The following is an 18,739-nucleotide window of genomic DNA, read 5'->3' as shown; positions in this document are numbered from 1 at the left end:
TGGTTAGGAAGATCATGAATAACTCTTCAAAGGTAAATAGTTTGTGTGCACGATCGAGGAAAGCACGGCAAACAAGAAATAACAACGAAGTTTTCCCGTGAAATACTACTATAAAGCGAACTTTGAACAAGATACCAGGAACATGGAAGAAGTTCCCAAATATTAGGGGTCTTCTGGATTAGAGCACAATTAAGGAGAGAACCAACATTCCAAAAGTTAAATGCCGGGCCTATGGCTCGTTTCTCGAAAGCCTCGAAAACTTTTCGGGCCTGCAATTTAAAGTCATTTTTGATTTATCAGTATCTAAAAACAGAGAGGTGTATACACCAAAGACTTCTTGTATATTGGGAACCTCTGTTCATAAACAGTTCTGTAATCATAAGCTTGGATATTTTGCTTTGGCTTTCCGGGTGCGAAAACGTTTCGGGACCCTCGAGGAACGGCTACCTGCTCGATCATCCATCGGGTTCCGTAGTGGATTTAGTCTACCTAGAAACAGCGAAGTTTACTATTTGCGGGAAGCTTAACAGAGTGCCTGAGTCTAGAGTGGCAGAAAAGATCTCAAAGCAGGACTTTCTCTTAATGGAGTTGATAAACTTATCAATACGATTCTGACAGTGAAAAAAAATTAAATTGAAATTGCTCAAACGATGCTACCTTTCAAAGGATCTTCAAAATTATAGAACATTTAAATTAGAGTTTGGTTGAGAAGAAAAAGGAGACGACTGATAATTCCTAGCTTGACTCCACTGTAAGTAAATAAATCAACCCTAGCTGGTTTTCTTTATCCTTTTCGAATTGAAATTTGGACATCTTGAATTCACACGACGGAGGAAAACTGGAGACTCCAAGAAAACCCTAGGAGTAAGTCAAGATCCAACAACAAACTCAACTCACATATGGCACCGGGCCAGAATCGAGCCCGGCCTACACTTGTGAGAGGTGAGTACTCTCGCCTCTACACCATCCCTGATTCACACTGAATAAAGCAAAGGGGCGTGTGGTAAGTTTATCAATGAAGCTGGCGTAAGTGACTGCACAAGTCTTCATTTAATCGACTTACATTGAGATCGAGTACATTTCTCATTCTAGCTAACACTCAAACAGCTTGCTTTCAACTCAACACCATCAGTCCTAGTCTTACTCTTCCTTTTCTTCAATAGGAAGTGGCTTCATCTCTTTACTGTTGTCGATGGGTTTAACCTTGGGTGCCGGGGGATGGATACGAGGAAACACCGTAGGCTCAGGTTTTGCTTCATCTTGGTCGTCAAAGTTCTTGACAGGAGGAATTTCCGTCTCCTTGCTGTTGTCGATAATCTTGACCTTGGGTGTCGGAGGAAATATGCGTGGAAACCCTGAGAACTTTTCCGCTTGGTCGGCTTGGGCAGTCAAATTCGCCATTTCGTCTTCCTCTTCCATTTCCTCGATGGGTCGTGATGGATACCAATATGACTTTATTTCATTTTCTGTGGTGTCCTCAAACTGGCTCTCCATAGTGAATGCATATAAATCTTTATTTGTCAGCTGATCGATGTACAATTGTGCGTATGGGTATCTTTGTTTCATAGCATGCCATTGCCAAGGGTGCATGTTCTGCTCCACCTGGTCTTTCAGGTCTTCGTAGAAGGGTTTGTGGGCACTTCCAAAGCTGTGCTCTACCTCATTACGATCACCAGAGCCACGATGATCCTGATGGAAATTGGTTGTAGCTCCATCGTAACCACCTCCCCATTTCATGTAGCCTTCCAGTTTAACAGAGAATGTAGGAACGATGGTAGCTGTGTAGGGAATGGTCACTGTCAGGGGCTTTTTGAATGCATGCCATTTAGCAAAAGTTTTCGGTGGAAGTGCTTTCTTTTCAACAATCTTTAGAATGTGCCAGTCGTTAGTGACAGTGGTCTCTTCTTCATCCCCACCCCATCCGTAGCTAAAACTTGTTTTGGCGGAAAACCCCACCCCGCCTGTCGCAGTTGGTGGCTCGTATTCCATGCCAGTTTCCATTCCGAAATAGGAATCCCAACTGCTTCGCTGGACGTTTTTTAGGGTGTTTGCAACTCGAATATCAACGTGCACTTCAGATAAATAACCTGGGTTACTCTTTCTGTTTGTGACGACCTTGCTGTAGCTTCTGTCGGGGGAATTCATCAGCTGTTTTTCCTGATCCAAGGTAATAGGGGGCTTGATTGACTTTCCAAATTTTACATCTTTCATTGTGAAGGCAAAGTTTTCGTAGGTGATCTTCAAGCGAACGTCCTTCTTGGGTCCACCTTTAAGCTCGCAGCGATCTTCTCTGTATGTCGACTCCCAGGTGTCGCCTTTCTTGCGAAAATCTTCACCAACCCTTTTAGCCCAGCATCCACTTGACCATGCATACCCCATATAGCTAGCCAGCGTTCCGATGTAATTTATGGTGGTATCCATAACACGCTGTTTCAGTTGGTCTAGTGTTGCGAGTTGGGGGATTTCTAGAAAAAAGAAAGGCATCAGTCATTCTTCTTGCGTCATTTCATTCATGTAATGACGACTGCAGACGGAACTAACGGTTTGCCCACTAACTTCCGTTAAATATATACAGTTACTCCACAAGATCCAAATCTTTCTCATTGTCTGCAGGAATTTCGTGATCGCAAAATATTAACTGATCTCTATACTTAAGCTGTAGCTCGTCTTATATCAAATTAAACTAAGAATTGCAACTGGAGCAGAACTTTGGATTTATGTTTCCAGCTTTGATGAGGAAATATTTACTACTTGAAACCTTTCCTCATCTCAGTCGATACCAAAAGTTTCCAAGGCAAATCACTACATTTGGAACCTCTTGTAAGCGACCACCTCTCTTAAGCGACTGCGACCACTTTTAGAGTTAAGAGTTGGAAATTTTCTTTTGTTTTAAACCTCCCGTAATCGACCACTTCACAGGTAATAGAGCGGAAATTGAACAATAGAGTGGTGTAACATTATCGTATTCCTAAATAGTACAAAAGACGCAAATTTCTCAATGGGAAGTACCATATTTTTCTCGAAATTGACTTCTTATATAAATAAAACATTTAAAACATGGGGCAAGTCTCTATTGCTACCATCTGCGAAAGAGGCAAAAGTTTGACCCAATATAGTCTAAGGTCTCCTAAGCGACTACTTCCTTGACATTTTGGGTGGTCGCTTACGGGAGGTTCGACTGTATGCGATTTGCTCGCCTGCTTTTCTTGCCGGCTAGAAGACACTCTAAAGTTAGTACGCTAATCAGAAGATTAACTGCCGCTATCGTAACATTTGAGCAGGGATCTAGATTCGTCATTGTATAGGGGAATTACTCTTCTTCTAGAAGACTATAACCCATTTCAGAGCAGACTGCCTAATTCCCATCATGTGAAAACGCTCTAAACCACTTTGACGTAAGTTTAGACTGGAATAATCACTGGACTCACCCTTCTCCATTTTACAACATTTAAACTTTTTAATGCTTGACAATTGGCCGCCTGATGTTTGTTTATGGAAACCAGTGATAAAGCTTCCCTCTTTTCTACACTCGCTGAGGCCAGCTTTGTTAAAAGTGTTGCTTACATCCTCGTCATAACAATCTCTCCACCTATAGCGATGATGTGATGATTTACAGCATATGCCCCAATCAATACTGCCGACGCTGCTGCTGTCTCCGCGGGCCAGCCCTCTGAGATAAAAACCCTGCTGACATGTGCTTGTTCCAGTCCTAAAGAGCATTTTGCGAAATAAGCATTGTGATTATAAACTGAATCATTGAATAATGCAATGCGAGAGTTTTCATTGGCTTAGCCATCAAGGGTTATGAGCCATTAAACCATGCTCCACGAATATAGTAACAGTGCGCGTGATTTTCTGGGGCGTTTTTTAATTTAATTTTAGTTTAATTTTCTATATTTTGGGAGCGTTTTTAATAAAATAATTATTCCACTCGCGCTTGTTGGATATGAGATGCCATGCTGAGATGCTGAGGCTATCTACCATTTTACTTCCAACGCGTGGTCGTGAAATATCTGTTAATTATCATCCTCCTCCTCCTCCTCATTATCATCATCATTATCATCGTCACCGTCATCATTATCAGTATCATCGTCAGCATAATCACATATTTCAATGACAATCAATAATGTTAACAAAGATTCCTATAACAAATACAAAACACAACAACAATAACAACAAAAGCCTGGCAATAGGACAGCGAAAACAGAGCAGCAAGAGTAATAAAATAAAATTAATTGAAGACTTCAATACAATGGGGGAATGCAATTTAAAAAGAATGAATGGGGAATGCAATTTAAAAAGAAGGGGCATTTATAAGAACACTTGGCTTGCAGGTAATTATGTTTTGCATGGAGTACTCTCGATTGAATGTACTAAAACTGAAACCAGGCCAATTACCTACCAATTGACCGCTCAGCCAATCTCAAACCAAAACCAAAACCAAGACCAAAGTAACTGCCTGATTACTTTCGACTCTCAATTAACATTAACATTAACATTTATTATTTGTATTGCGCCTTTTCTATAAAATATTCAAAAGCGCATCACAACAGTAATTAATGACTAAAATTTTACAAATCTTTCTATCAAAGTCATAAAAAAATATTTACATTAAATGGGTAAAAGATAATTACAAATAAAGATATAGATATGCTAAGATAACTGAAATGATTCCTTAAATAAAAATGTCTTAATTAAAGTCTTAAAAGATTCTAAGTTCGTTGCTTCGCGCGCGGACCTTGGCAGCTTATTCCATAGGAAAGGAGCAGCTACCTGGAAAGCTCTGTTTCCCAATGATTTCTTGGCTTTCACACTTGGTCTTTCCAACAAACGACCATTGTCGTTGCACCTCAAATGGTAGGACGAAGGCTGTTGAATACTAATTAAATCTGAAAGGTACTTAGGTGATAGGCCATGCAAAATTTTAAAAGTTATCAAGAGTATCTTATAATGTATCCTGGCGCGCACTGGTAACCAATGTAATTCTGCGAGTAGAGGTGTTATATGACAGAACTTGTGCGCACGATATATAAGTCTTGCACTCGCATTCATAACACGTTGCAATTTCATAGTCTGATATTCCGGGATTCCATACAGAAGGCTATTACAATAATCCAATCTACTACTAATAAAAGCATGAACTAATTTCTCAGTATTGCCGCCGTATTGTAAAAGTGCAATAAAAATGGGTATCACTGCGCCCTTTTTGGGCAATATTTAGGACCGTTTTAGTAACTCTTTAACCCCCTAAGGTTACCCTAGTTATCAGGAATTAATAATAATTTCTGAAAAATGTATATTTCGCTGTCGAGCTTATCTTGAAAGAAATAATGTTGTTTATGTGCGCGCGGTCGGGCGCGCGCTGATGACGCGAAAATCGAACGCAGCGAGGATGCAAAAAGCAATTTTGTGGAATCACCTAAATCAGATGACCGATTCATTTATTTCCAAACATCAATTTTGATCTGTTGGTCTCGCCAGGAATTACACAGACTGTTGAAGAGGTCCATCTTGTAAAAAAATCCATTTTTTATTAAAAGAACGCTACCTTTTATCACGTGATCGCAAGGCAACTTTTTCATCTTGGCTTCATAATGCAGGTTTTTTTTTTTGTTTTGTGATGTTTTATTTTTTTAGAAGGTCTATTACCTTCCGCAAACCGCCAAATTTTGTACCTTCGAAATCGCAGACCGCTTTTATTCTCTCCTAAAAACCGAAAACGTGCGTCATCATAAATGATCTTTAGCTCAATAATCGTATTTCTCTGCACAAACACCACAAGACTTACTCTAGCCCTAAAGTCAATCTTTGTTAAAGGAGAAGCTTCAAGCAAGACAAAGTTACCGCTCAGTCTTCTGAGCTCAGTAACTCTGTTTGAATGACCGCCACAAAAACACGCAAAAACGTACCGAAAACTTCGGGCCAAATTTATGATTTCCTCCAACTGCGCAATAATTTCTTGACTGTAAACCGCCAGATAAATGTGAATGTACCCGCCAAACGGCACTCAAAACTGACTTAAGTTGTCAAACCGCCACAGTATAATTGACCCTCTTTATAGCGAATCACCTACAAAGGGCAAGATAAACTTTGCGGTGGATCTAAAGTGCGAAGAGGGAAAACAATATGTTTCTCACCCATCCATTTTTGCGGCCCAGTCCGGCATCTGGCATTGGGTAGGCGTGTTCCAGAAAGCTTGATCTCGCGCGCAGCATTTGGCTTTCTTTATTCCGTTTAAGTTGTCCGTGCCATCCCGTTCAAAGCCGACCACGTATTAATATCCGTCAGACCTTTCACACCTCATTTCTCCCTTTTTGTTAAAGCTATTGCTCCAGTCTTGCATAAAACACGAGCGTGCAGCAACTGGGCAGGAGAGAAAACACGTATGTCGTTAAGGCCACGTCTACAGTACGTCGGATTAAATTTGAAAATGGCGTTTTCACTTTAAAAACGCATCAAATGTTTCTGTCCACACTACGCCGGAGAAATTTGAAAACGCACCAACACCGGCCGTTTCCAATTTGTGTTTGAGAAAGACTTGACCAGGGAAATGACATGATCGATTATCGTGATGTCTTCAAAGCTACAGCTCTCGACCGCACCTCGAGTAACTTTTGGGCTTTCTCAATGCCCTCCATGCTGTCTTCCCACGTGCATTCTTAACAGCTCGATGATAAAACCTAAAATCGACTGTTAAATTAACATACGAAAAGCAGCCAGTGCTTTTACCACCTCCTGAAGTCAAGTAAAATCATTCCAATCTAAGGAATTTAATCGGATGGGTCACATTTATGATCAGTTCCGGTAGAAACTGATTAGTTTTACATATTTGCATGTACCGATGATTATCTTAAGTTTCCGCGGGGATGTTTTAGATGGTACAACCGTTGACTTTGACCTTTACGAAACATGTTCAAAGACCCCTGGAGAATCCCTGCCTAAAACAATCTTTAAAGTTAAAATTACGTACGATAAGATTTTTGCACATTGTAAGTCGCACGCTACAAAACTTGCATGTTGCACCATCTAGACTTTCTCTAAGGATAACGAATATCGCTGATGCCGTTGTTAACAGATTAGCGATGTTACCCTGACGGTTGACCGGTACCTGCTTTTAGCCCTGGTTGTGGTGAGTCCTGACCTAGTTCAAGAAAATCTATATGAAACAGAATGACCCAGCCCGAGCACATTCCAACCTCCAACTTTAAATCTTTAGTAAAAGGCATAAATTCATCACACAGGGTCCAAAGTAGTTCATCTTGATCTTACAAAACGCTTCTTGAAGGTGTAGCCCCGTTAAATTGATTCTTTCTTTTCTTGCTACATATATGAATTCAATTTCAACTGTTTTCTGCTCGACAAATCTTATTCCCCGTAACCATCTGTTTCGTGACTGTTTGTAGGATATTCGAAGGCAATTTAAGTAGGTTAAACACCCCTCCCTTGATAAGATATGATGGAGTTGTTCAAGCAAGTTAATTTTCACTTTAGAACCCCATACACTCTTTATTAGTCAAACCACCCCACTCCCTGACGAAACGACGCCGTTTCTTGAACTTTTCGAATTCTCACATCATATTCCAATTTCCTAACATAATATTGTACAATTCTTATAAGATTAAATTTGGAAATACAGTTAACAATAAAGATTAGCGAAAAAACTGAGCAACGACGTTTCGGTGTCATCCTGGCACCATTTTCAAGTTAAAAAATATTTGTGCGAAAAGTAAACTAATTTATACCAATGGTAGAGGTGCGAAATTGAATAAATTAAGATTAAGATAGCTGTTCAATGTTCATGTTCATTCCAATGAGGTGTCAAACACTGGTAATGAGTTCAGTGTCTGTTCAAAGCCTAAACAAATACTTTTGCGCGAATGGAGTCTGACTGTGTGTTAAGGCTCGGTTTCTTCTTGTGAATCCACAACATTTCGTGGATCAAGCAATCGAACTTTCCCTGACATTTCTTTAGGATCTTAAAGTTGTTAGTCAGGTCACCAACTGTATCAACTCGGTGTTCATTTTGAAGGTGTTTTCCGATGGCGGTAAATCGGTGTTCCTCAATGCGCTTGTAAAGATGACGGCTAGTGTAACCGACGTATTCTGCATCACACAGATCACATATATAGTTATAAACAACGTACTGTTGATTGATCAAAGGTGGTTTTGGCTCTTGTACTTTGAGATCATCGCCAATTTTACGGCTTCTGAACACCGGCTGTAGTTTGTGATCAAGTTTATTACTCAAGTCCGGGAGATGTTTCTTTACTATGTCCGCTGATTTCTGTTCTTTAAAAGGCAGGACAATGCGGTAGATATTCTCTGTTGAAGGCGTCGATCTTGTGTCTGGTGACATCACTGAATTAACGAAACGGGTGATGGTGGAGTTCACAAGAGAGTCTGAGTACTTGAGGTTAGAAAAGATCAGTTTAAGGCGTTCGCATTCTGTTGAGAATAGTTCCCATGTTGAGTACAAGCGGTAAGCACGGTTTAACATGGTTTTAACTAAAGATCTTTTATAGCGGTTGTCGACATGACTTTGGTGGTGTAAGAGGAGACCAGTGTTTGTGGGTTTACGGTAAACACTTGTTACCAGCTTGCAGCCCTTCTTGCATATTTCAATGCCGACAAATGGTAGCTTACCGTTAGATGCGATCTCCATGGTGAAGGATATGGATGGATGACAGTTGTTCAAAGTCTTCAGAAAGGCTTCTGCGGTTGGTATGTCTTTCATTGTGGCTAGTGTATCGTCCACGTAGCGTCTGTAGAAGTCTGGCAACTTGTTCTCGTTTTGTAGCTTTTCCTCGATAGAACAAAGAAAAGTATTGGCCATTAGGGGACCCAAGGGAGAGCCCATCGCTACTCCATCAATTTGTTGGTAGAGTTGACCGTTAAATTGAAATAGCTGGTCCTTTGTTGCTACTAACAACAGTTCAATTAGATCAGCTTTGCTGATGTTTAGATGGTGTGTTTTGTTGAACCAGTTGTCAACAAAAGCTCTATCAGCAAGGATCTCGATGGTTTCTTGTAGTGGGACGTTCGTAAATAGCGAAGAGACATCATAAGATACTAGGATGTCAGATTCGTTGAGGCTCAGATTGCGAATCTCATCAGCGAAGGAAAATGTGTCAGATATTGTGTAGCTGTTGATCGACAGGGGCTTCAGTTTATCGTCGAGCCATCTCGCGAGGGCGAAGTTGTAAGTGCTTGTGGCGGATAGAATGGGCCTCATCGCCAGTTTTTCTTTATGAGTCTTTGGCAGACCATAAAGATGGGCGAGTCGTGATCCTTTCGGGCAAACTGAGTCGGCAATCTGTTTTGGGAGAATTTTGCGCACGACAGATTCAAGGTGTTTCTCTTTCTGCAGTAAAGGGTGGTAGTTTTTGGGCGGTCGTCCACGCGTCTTGGGTCTCTCCGAACTTACGGCGGTAAATTTAGCTGTATCGTTGATGGAAGATTCACTCAAAAGGCGAACATATTCTGCCTTATCCATAACAACTACTCCTGTACCTTTATGCCAGGATGACACCGAAACGTCGTTGCTCAGTTTTTTCGCTAATCTTTATTGTTAATAATATTGTACCTGAAAATAAATGACCAATCTATGATATTTCATGCAGTTACCTGAAAAGGACGAACATAAGCTACACACCAAGAATGTCAGCCAAACTGGACTATTTGGCCACATCATAAGCAGGAATGTACGATATGCTGTAATGTAGAAAGTAGACAGTTTCGTTTCACGTCAAGACCTCAACGGTGACGGCTGGGATGACTTAAAGGAGCTCAGTCAAGGTATTTTGAGTTGTTTTGGCCACATACAAAATTAACTTTAAACTTAAGTAAACCTGAAAATAATAGTTTACTAACATAGAAAAACGTTTAAGAGATATTAATAAACCATAAAGGAACAAGGATGATCAAGGATGGAGAAGATATAACACGGATTGGAAACGACAAACTTAAAAAAAAAATATGCTAGGCTTTTCAAGATGCGCAAACCGTGAGGTAGCTCCTGTTAAGTACTGTCCCCTATCGGAATTCACACTCCACTACTGTCCGAGGGAAGAATGAAACTGAATTTCAATTCAGTACTAGATTTTGGCTTTCCTTGATACTTGTGTATCTTTGCTAACAATTTCTTTTTGTCACCAAGAAATTACCAAGACCTTAGGGAAAGGAAACAAAGCAAGACGTACTCAATTAAGCATCCGAAGGAAAGACTGAGAACTTGCGCCTTTCATGATATCTTGTTCTTAAACTCTTCCAAGGTACCTAGATTTCCTTGGCGCGTAACGATGCAACGCTAACTCAGTCAAGTAAATTCACGGTGAACTAAACTCAGTGACTCTAAGTGCTTTTTGAAGTGATTGTCTACTAAGTGAGAGCCTTACACTAAAATTAGGAATCTTTGGTAGGACAAAAGCAGTTACTTCTTTCTATACAAAAGGATGTACACTTTACGCAAACATGTAATGCAAACACGGCTAATTAGATGAATAATGGTAACTGAAAATAAAAGCTTCATATATCTAACAAAAAAACACAAGTATTTCTCAGCTACACTAATTTAAGGAAATCCGTTTATATAGAGTTATACTCGCTCTTGATTTTACTCTCCCTTTGGACCAATATTTCGTGTCTTTCGTGACAAAAGAGTAAACGTTGTATTTCATTGGCAAGTATAGTTACTATTTTGGCAACGGGTGATGTAAAAATTTTCTCTCTGCTACTCACCACAAAGATGTGTCAGTAAATCTGAGTTCTTCCTTCCTCTCAGGCAGGCTGAGTTCAGATGACTGTTTTGAATTTCACATTAATTATAAGTGAGCCAGCGCTTTCTTGACATCTTGTTAAGGGCACCTGAACAATGTGTTGTTGATTACACAGTAGGTTGAATTCCATTTTGACACTGTATTCTTCAAAAGCGTGGAATAAGTCAAATATCAAACAGAGCATTCAAGGTATCCATCCTCGAGGAAATAATAGAAAACCTGTCAAACTAAAATATGTTTGTGCCGCATGGTAAAGTAAATTCCCTCTCTCGAGAAGATTTTAAAAAGGAGACCTTCTGGAACAGGCAGCTATCTAAGAAGTGCTGAATCTATGCTTAATAAAACTTGAAATGGTTGCAACGTGTTTTAAATCATGAATTTATAAATAGTTTAAGAAATATCAGTTTAAAACAATTTCAAAACTGGAAACTACTCAAATGCGCCAAATTTTATTTATTTCATCTTCAATTACACGCCACTGTACGGTCAAGATGTCAAGACACGCGCTTCGACGGTAGTTGGATTTGACAATTCAAGGCTCGAAAATACCTTATGTGCTAAAAAAAGCATTTTATTTTTTTTCGTAAAGGGCCAGTCTAAAGCGGGTTACCCGTACTAAAAGATTGTGAAAAGTCGGATTATTGTCGAAACAGCCAATCCGACGAACAAGCTAGTGAACAAAAGATTGACACTTTTTAGAACTTATTAATTTTCTCGACGTTAGTCTTGTCCTTTTGATATGAAAGCCATACAGTGTCAGGTTTACTGTAAACCTTCAACAAGCGTTCAGTATAAGGAAATATGATATATTCGTCACCCAAAATTGTTCATCGATGTAATTACTTTCCCTTGTCTTTAATTAAATAATCCTTGGAGTTGTAGTTGATAATTACGCCAAATGTCTCAATGATTATTTTACACTTATTTATGTTATTCGTTACCGCTCAAAGTCTGATTCCGTGACAAGCAAGGTGTTTTCAGGTGTACTTTTCGTTTTCTTTGACAATGGGATTTTCAACACAAGTCATCTCTTCATTCTCCTCCATATAGCACACAAATTATCTTTCAAATAACATTGAATTCCGATATGAAAAGTTACTAATGTTTTCATCGTTTTTGTTGTCATAAAAAGATGCTGCCTATTTCAAGGAAGCTTATACGTTATGTATTAATTTTTCTCGGACTTGAAGGAAATTTTAAAACACTAATGTGTCCCTGGTTAGCTTTAATGACGATCATAAAAATATGACAGTTCAGTGTTCTGTTCTACAGATCACTCAGCAACTTTGTCAAAATTATTATGGTCACGTTCACTTCTTAATAAATGATTACGAATTATGTGTTTTACATCTCTTTTCAAAATAACAAAAAAGAAAGTAATTTACAAACTTTCATATGGACAAAAATATACTAAATGCCTTTTTCTTTAGCATGCAATTTTTATTTTGTTTATTTCGGTCGTTCAGTTTAAACTTTATTTTGCCGCCTTTGACAGACGAAATAATAATCCCTTTGTTCACTGGACTGAATACAAGCACCAGAACAGGCAAAAATGAAATAATTCCTTCCTTTACGCTTTAATAATAGATTATGTTTTTCAAATGCTTTTTGGTAATAGATACATCTTTTTGTTGCAGACTAGGTCCAAACATGTTTGCACACTGTGGACCTCACTACAGTACCTAACTGCAAAATACTGCCTGCTTTGGTAAGTTATGACCGTAGACACTTGATTCATGAGACATTCTCAATTCAAGATCCAAATTGTCTAAAGTATGTGAAAACAAAGAGAGAAAAGAAAAAAGGAAAGAACCATTTGATAGCTTGATTTGGCTATAACAAAGATGAAACAGCCTCTTGAAATTATTTCAAAAAACACTTGTTATGCATGTATGTACATATCACTGACAAATATCGATTTTAATAGGAGAGAATTGATATCGTTCAACATTTTGTATAGCCACGTACTTGCTAAGTTATTCCTTTGACCGTAAGAGCGGACTACTTCTAGAAAGAATTTTAAATTAATTTTACCTTATCAAACATATGCCTTGAAAACTGTCGATACAGTGTATCTACTGTTTGCTACTAAAACATATACATCACTGTTTATAGGGAAGAACTGACCCGTTCAACATTTTGTCGAGTGACGCACTTACTTATTTCATTGGTCCTGCGAGTGAACAACTTCTAGGAGTAATTTTCAAATTTACCTTGCTCAGCTATGCCTTGATTACTGTTAAAGTGTATCCACTGTTTGCTGCGAGTTTTAAATTAAATTTTAGAACTGGAAACTTTCAGAATTTTTGGTACGGTGCAAGAAGACTTTTTTTTTCAGTATTTAAAAGAATTTCGTTTTCATTAATAGGGGAAAATATTTATTTAATGGCGTAAACGTGATGCCATATTCAAGGCCCATTTTTTTTTCTTTGTATCTTGACTCGCGCTTTTTCTTAGTTATTCGTGGTCATCCGCTGATACAATATCTTTTCAAGAAAGAATCGAAACCCTGGGCGAAATAGGAATATGAGCCAGCATCAATCGCAGCGGTTGATATTTGTATGAACGCATGCGCATAATCAAAGCGAAACCAGGAGTTTCTGGTTCCTTTTTTGTTTTGTTTTTATGTCGACCAGAGGGTGAGGCGATTGGTCGCCGCTGGCCAAAATTAAAACTCGAGGCCTTTGAGAACGGGATTGTTGTTCGCCGATTCTTTGCGTTTAGAAAATGGGTCTGCGTTTTTTTGACAGAGGGATGTTTAAAACTTAAAAATGAAGTGAGATTTCTTCTCCTAAAAGATAACTTGTCTTTTAGTGGTTATTTCTGTTTTGAAACATTATAGGAAGGTGCAGTACAATGGTGTCTCCTCTTGGTTTTGGAATGCTGACCTTCGTCTTCCCGGCACTTCTCACCTTTCCAAGTCTCACCTTGCAGTCCTGCGTTGACAGCAGTTTTTTCGGGGACAGAATTGTTCAATCAGGATATGCAACGTGCCACTTTTTAGATTACGAAAAACATAACCTTTTATACATAACTGGATTTCAAAGGACGATGGGCTCGCACAATGATCTGAGAGACATCAAAGATGCCAAATGCTGTCAGCCTCCTGACATACATAAAGGTAAACCCCACATGTGTACATCCGCTGACTGGGACTTGAGCTTTTCGAGGTATGTTGTCCAAAAATCAGCACTTTTTTATCATCGTTTTTATTTCTTTGTTGTATAATTTGTCTTTTTTTCTTTTTTTGCTCTGAAATCACCTCCCAGGATAGCTAGTGCACTCCACATAATTGTACTCCCAAAGTAGCGTTTACTTGCATAGATACTCATAACTGCTGTAGTTGATGATCCACGGAGTTGCAAGATGAATATGGTGCAGCATTTTAATGACATGCTTTTATGCTCCCTCCCTGGAATGGGTCTCATTAACACTGACTACAAGAAGGCTTTTACCCAACAGTGAAGTTATATTTGCTACGTATACAGCGAACAACATATAGGCGGAAGCCTGATGGTGTAATAATTTATTTTTTTGCTGGTTAGTTGCAACAAATCTGAAGTAAGCACTTATTGAATCAAGTGCCTGTCGTTCCACTTTGTGGCGTTCCTCTCACAAGACACTTAAAGAGGCTTTCTTTTTCAGAGAAGGGTGGGCTACATGTCCATCAGGGCATTTCCTTAATGGGTTCCACAGAGGAAGAAGTCATCAGTTAAAAAGTATCCAGTGGGCGCAGTGTTGTAAACCTGCACTACAACCCTACTGGTACAAAGAATGCAAAGATCAAGATGTTGGTGCAGGTGATACATGGAAATGCAACGATGAGGGATTCTATGTAGTTGGATTACACAGAGGTGCATCTGAGTCACTTTCTAGCATCACCAAGCTTAGGTGCTGCAACATGTATGACGGTGAGTAACTGTCCGCTTAGGGGAAGGGAGGGGAATTTGAAAAAGATCAAGCAGTATTGCTCCGGGGAGTCTGGGAAACCTTACACAACGGACATTTTGTTCCGCAGGGCTGGGAAACGTTACGCAAGGGCAAGGGCTCAGCAGGGGGCTGGGAAACCTTATGCCGTGCCATGCTAAACAAAAACACAAATTTGCTACCCCGTCTGCGACTACATAGTTCAGTTGAGCACCATCTTAGACAGAAAGTGTATACTTAATTTTATTTTTGATTTTTGATTTTAACCTTTTTCTATATTACTATATTACTTTCGCCCATTCCCATAGAACCTTATTGAGTCATCTCTACGAGGTAGCTAAGTTTAATATGTGACTTCCAAAAGGTAAAATAATCGGTACTAGGTTGATAGTGTTTTCCATTTTACGTGGTCAGACCTGTACGAATTGTTGGTTGAGTGATCTGCCGGTAACCTTATTTTAGAGGATCCTACTGCCATATTCGCAGAGGCTCACCCTGAAAACAGGTGAAATGGTTAGAGGCCCTTTGCAGCTGGTGTCACGTGACCAACGTTTTCCAAGAAAATTTTTATATTATGGGCTATGCCAGAAATGGAAAGAGCGCATCGAAAATACCAAAATGGCCAAGTTTGAAGCCCCTGGATTTAAAGTTAAGTTTAGAAAATTTAGAGGATTTGCATGGAAAATGTTGCTGGAGAGGAAGGCCTTGCTCTCCAACAACTTTTTCCATACAAATCTTCTGATTCTTTTTAAAATTCAGACTGTCATAAATTCTCATTCTTTAATGATGGGAGCATCAAACGTGGCCATTTTGATAGTTTTCGACATGCTTTTTCCATTTCTGGCATTCGTTAAGTTATAGACCATAATGTTATGAAAAATAGGTCACGCGATGGCTTAGCTGCAAAGGGCCTATTCTTGCATTGAAAATTGTTAGTATTGAAAACAAAATTTTTTTCGTCGCGTTTTATTTGAAGCTGGTAAGTTGCGGTCGAAAATGTAAACCTTAGCAAAGCCCAGTAACTGGTGCTGTTAATGCTTACTTCATGCGATACAATGAATTTGCATGTATATGTGTCAACCTGTTCCCGTGCTAATAACGGCTAGAGCCTCTATTCCGCTTTTCCTTGTAGAAGTCTTAACACTGAAGTCGGGAGATGAAGTAAAGACCAGAACTATGGATTTGACGCTTGATAACTTGGGTCTTTTGGCGTTTTACTTGGGATACGGTTGGTCAAAAGGATGCAGAGGTCAGCATAATGGTCAAGATTTTATAAGAGATGGTGACAGCTGGAGGTCTCATTATCAAAACGGATGCAGTGGAGAGAAGGCGAAGGAACGTCTGAAGATCTTCTACGAGAACTTTTCTTTTAAAGTAAAGAATATCGACTACGGGGAGCCAGAAGTTCAGTCAATAAAGCCTATTGTACAGGATGTCGGAGAGATCAACAACATGGATTCGACTTCAACCCAAACAAGTATTTCACGAGAAATAAAGTCTGTTCGTACCGTCACCCATTCCTCTACCACCAGGTTTAAATCCACTTTCGGAGCTTCAGTGACGCTCGGTTACACGTCTCCCGGTATGTTCGGCTTAGCTGCTGGAACTTTCAAAGCGTCCATCACCTTGTCTGGAGGAAGCGAGAGTGCTGGATTGAACACAGATGAAGACGGAAAGATCAAGTGGGACATCGTTAAAGTGAAAGAAACGCAAACAACAGATGCCGATTCTGGGTCATCATACCAGATAACAACTTCCAACAAGCAAGTCAATGTACCTTACAAAGCCACCATTCAAGTACAGTTCAAGGTTAAATTTGAAGGCTTCCTGGTAAAGAAAAACTTCCACGAGGCGCACAAAGGTAAAACCAAGCGACCTCCCTTTCAATACACACTCGGTACAGACAGTGTTCCTTTTTACAAGTTCTTGAAGCAGGTCAGCGAACGAGGTGACAGCCCCTGGCTTTGGAATGATATGATGCATGGACAGGACGAGGAATTGAATCAGTACGTTCAAGAGGTAATTGGCGTACTGACCGACGAGAGCCTGTACGAGTTCGAGCTCCATGGCATGTTTCATGACGTGGCAGGCTTGGATTTCGATGTGCAGTGGGATGATAAACCCGTTGCAAACGTGCCAGGTGCAAATGCTACGCTTTCCGCCTAAGGAATAGTCTCCCCGCAGCCGTTTTTGCGGAACAGACTACCTAAGCAAGTGAAGAAATCAAATTATTACGATTTTCCTTGTAATACTCCGTTGTCACATTAAAAGTGAGACAAAGAAGAATGAAAGTATGGTTGTACTTTGTGATGTATCATTGAATACTAGTTGATCCGTTTGGGACATACACTCATCCTGGTTAAAAGCGCACTCTTTTTGTTATGACTGACGAGCGAATAAAAGTGCTACTAAAAACAAGAAGAGATTTCTACAATCACACACAATATTTTCTTTCTCAAATCAATCACCATCTTCCTTTACATTGCTATTCCGGTAGATCTCAAAAATAATTTTTGCATTCAAAAGTACTCAGTAAGAGTGCGCACAAAAAAAATGTAAAATGTATACTTAATTGGCCACTCCCCCTTGGGGCTTGTCTTGACCAATGAAGAAGCAAAATGATTGCACTGACAAAGAGAATATCATGAGTACGTATCATGAGTCTCATACGCAGATTTATTATATGGCTAGCTCCGTGAGCGGCCAAGATAAATCAAGTCCTGCGCTGTGATTGGCTACCCGAACGGGCAAGATGGAGCTATCTCTCCCGCTCGGGACTACTCGCCGTGTCCCGCAAGAAAAATTTCCGCGAAAGCCATATAATAAATCCTTTATTGACCAAGCTTTTTCGGTCAAGATGGCTGGATATTGGCCTCGTTCTTTTTTTGCGAGTTTATGGACCTCGACTCCGTCTCGGTCCATAAACACGCAAAAAAAGAACTTGGCCAATATCCAGCCATCTTGGCCGAAAAAGCTTCGTCAATAACCCATACATATTGACATAAAAAATTAACAACCTTTACAAACCCAGCGCGAGAGCCATACTCACGATAGCAAGATAGTCTTGAGGTAAGTAAGAACTGACGTCCTTATTGATTCTTTGTTAGCCGGAATTTTGCCATACGAATCGTTTCTATAAAAACTATCAAAAGTAGTGTATAATAATAATAATATAATAATAATAAACGAATCTTTAGACAGGATTAACCCACCCTTCTGAAAGCCGGAATAGTACACGACTAAAAATGTCAAGAATAAAATGATACTATCATCAACTGGAAAAACATCGTCGACTAGGCGTATATTAGGCAGATACTCAAGTCTGATGTTAAGTAAAACAAAAGGGAAAGAGAGTTGGAAGAAACGGAAAAGGAACCTTTTATGTCACAGCAAGTTCTCTCAGAAACGTGAGTAATAAAACTTTATAAAATAACGAAGCTACTACGCACGCTCTCATTGGTCTATAGGTGTGTTTAGATGAGAGTATGTAAACACAGCTGTGACGTGTCACGCACGATCACTCCTTAAGATTTTCTATTTAAGCAATAGAACACTTTCTCCATGTTTGCATAGCCTCATCTAAACAGTCGGGGGGTTGGGAGAATTCTCGAAAGTTAAACAAACCCTCGACTTCGTCTGGGGTGTGCATAATTGTCTCGAATTCTACCAATCCTCCGCGTGTTCTCGTCCTCCGGTGTTGAGGGGGCTTTGTAAACACGGAAAAGGAGCTCTATTGCTTAAAGAGAAAATCTTAAGGAGTGATCGTGCGTGATTGTGCCCGGTACAATATTTATAGAATATTGGACTGGCAATGGATAAATTTCATTGGTTGATTTTAGTTATTGATCGGAATAATGGCCCTTGGTTCTTTTCTTGTACAGACCACTTTGCCCTCTTTCCGTGCTGCCACAACCTTGGGCCAATATTCCCTAGTGTGGCCCTTGCGCCAGAGGGCCATACTGGAGGGTTAATAAGAGATTAGTATTAACCCGAGTTTGTTGCAGTACGAACCGAGCGCGACGGGATCTGTACAAAAA

At 39.7% G+C, this 18,739-nt stretch overlaps 2 protein-coding genes and 1 pseudogene across 3 annotated transcripts; 1 reads left to right on the top strand and 2 right to left on the bottom strand.

Moving 5' to 3' along the window:
- Positions 1-1,031: 1,031 nt before the first annotated feature.
- On the bottom strand, positions 1,032-10,809 carry LOC149096336 (uncharacterized; annotated as a pseudogene). The gene is made up of 5 exons (XR_016204693.1): positions 10,738-10,809; positions 9,625-9,711; positions 6,138-6,363; positions 3,429-3,709; positions 1,032-2,465 (listed from the first exon to the last, which is right to left on the bottom strand). The product of XR_016204693.1 is annotated as an uncharacterized LOC149096336 (transcript).
- Positions 7,541-9,513, bottom strand: LOC149096337 (uncharacterized). Its single transcript, XM_089281676.1, has one exon. The coding sequence runs from the start codon at positions 9,491-9,493 to the stop codon at positions 7,856-7,858; it is 1,638 nt and encodes a 545-aa protein (XP_089137802.1). The 5' UTR covers positions 9,494-9,513; the 3' UTR covers positions 7,541-7,855.
- Positions 10,810-13,598: 2,789 nt separating the features above from the next.
- LOC110068695 (uncharacterized) lies at positions 13,599-16,993 on the top strand. Its single transcript, XM_089281264.1, has 3 exons — positions 13,599-13,945; positions 14,421-14,686; positions 15,835-16,993. Exons 1-3 carry the CDS (start codon positions 13,632-13,634, stop codon positions 16,866-16,868), a joined length of 1,614 nt encoding a protein of 537 aa, XP_089137390.1. The 5' UTR covers positions 13,599-13,631; the 3' UTR covers positions 16,869-16,993.
- Positions 16,994-18,739: the final 1,746 nt, after the last annotated feature.

Source organism: Orbicella faveolata, unplaced genomic scaffold (genome assembly GCF_042242905.1).
Source record: "Orbicella faveolata isolate gen_17 unplaced genomic scaffold, um_ofav_v1 contig_48, whole genome shotgun sequence".
NCBI classification, from domain to species: Eukaryota; Metazoa; Cnidaria; class Anthozoa; order Scleractinia; family Merulinidae; genus Orbicella; species Orbicella faveolata.
This window is presented reverse-complemented; position numbering and strand designations above follow the sequence as displayed.

What these genes read in the sequence shown, in the direction of transcription:
- LOC149096337 (XM_089281676.1), bottom strand. Translation starts at nt 9,493, where the DNA reads ATGGATAAGGCAGAATATGTTCGCCTTTTGAGTGAATCTTCCATCAAC.
- LOC110068695 (XM_089281264.1), top strand. Translation starts at nt 13,632, where the DNA reads ATGGTGTCTCCTCTTGGTTTTGGAATGCTGACCTTCGTCTTCCCGGCA. An exon ending in TGGGACTTGAGCTTTTCGAG is followed by an intron (nt 13,946 to 14,420) that starts GTATGTTGTCCA and finishes TTTCTTTTTCAG; the next exon opens with AGAAGGGTGGGCTACATGTC. An exon ending in GTGCTGCAACATGTATGACG is followed by an intron (nt 14,687 to 15,834) that starts GTGAGTAACTGT and finishes TTTTCCTTGTAG; the next exon opens with AAGTCTTAACACTGAAGTCG.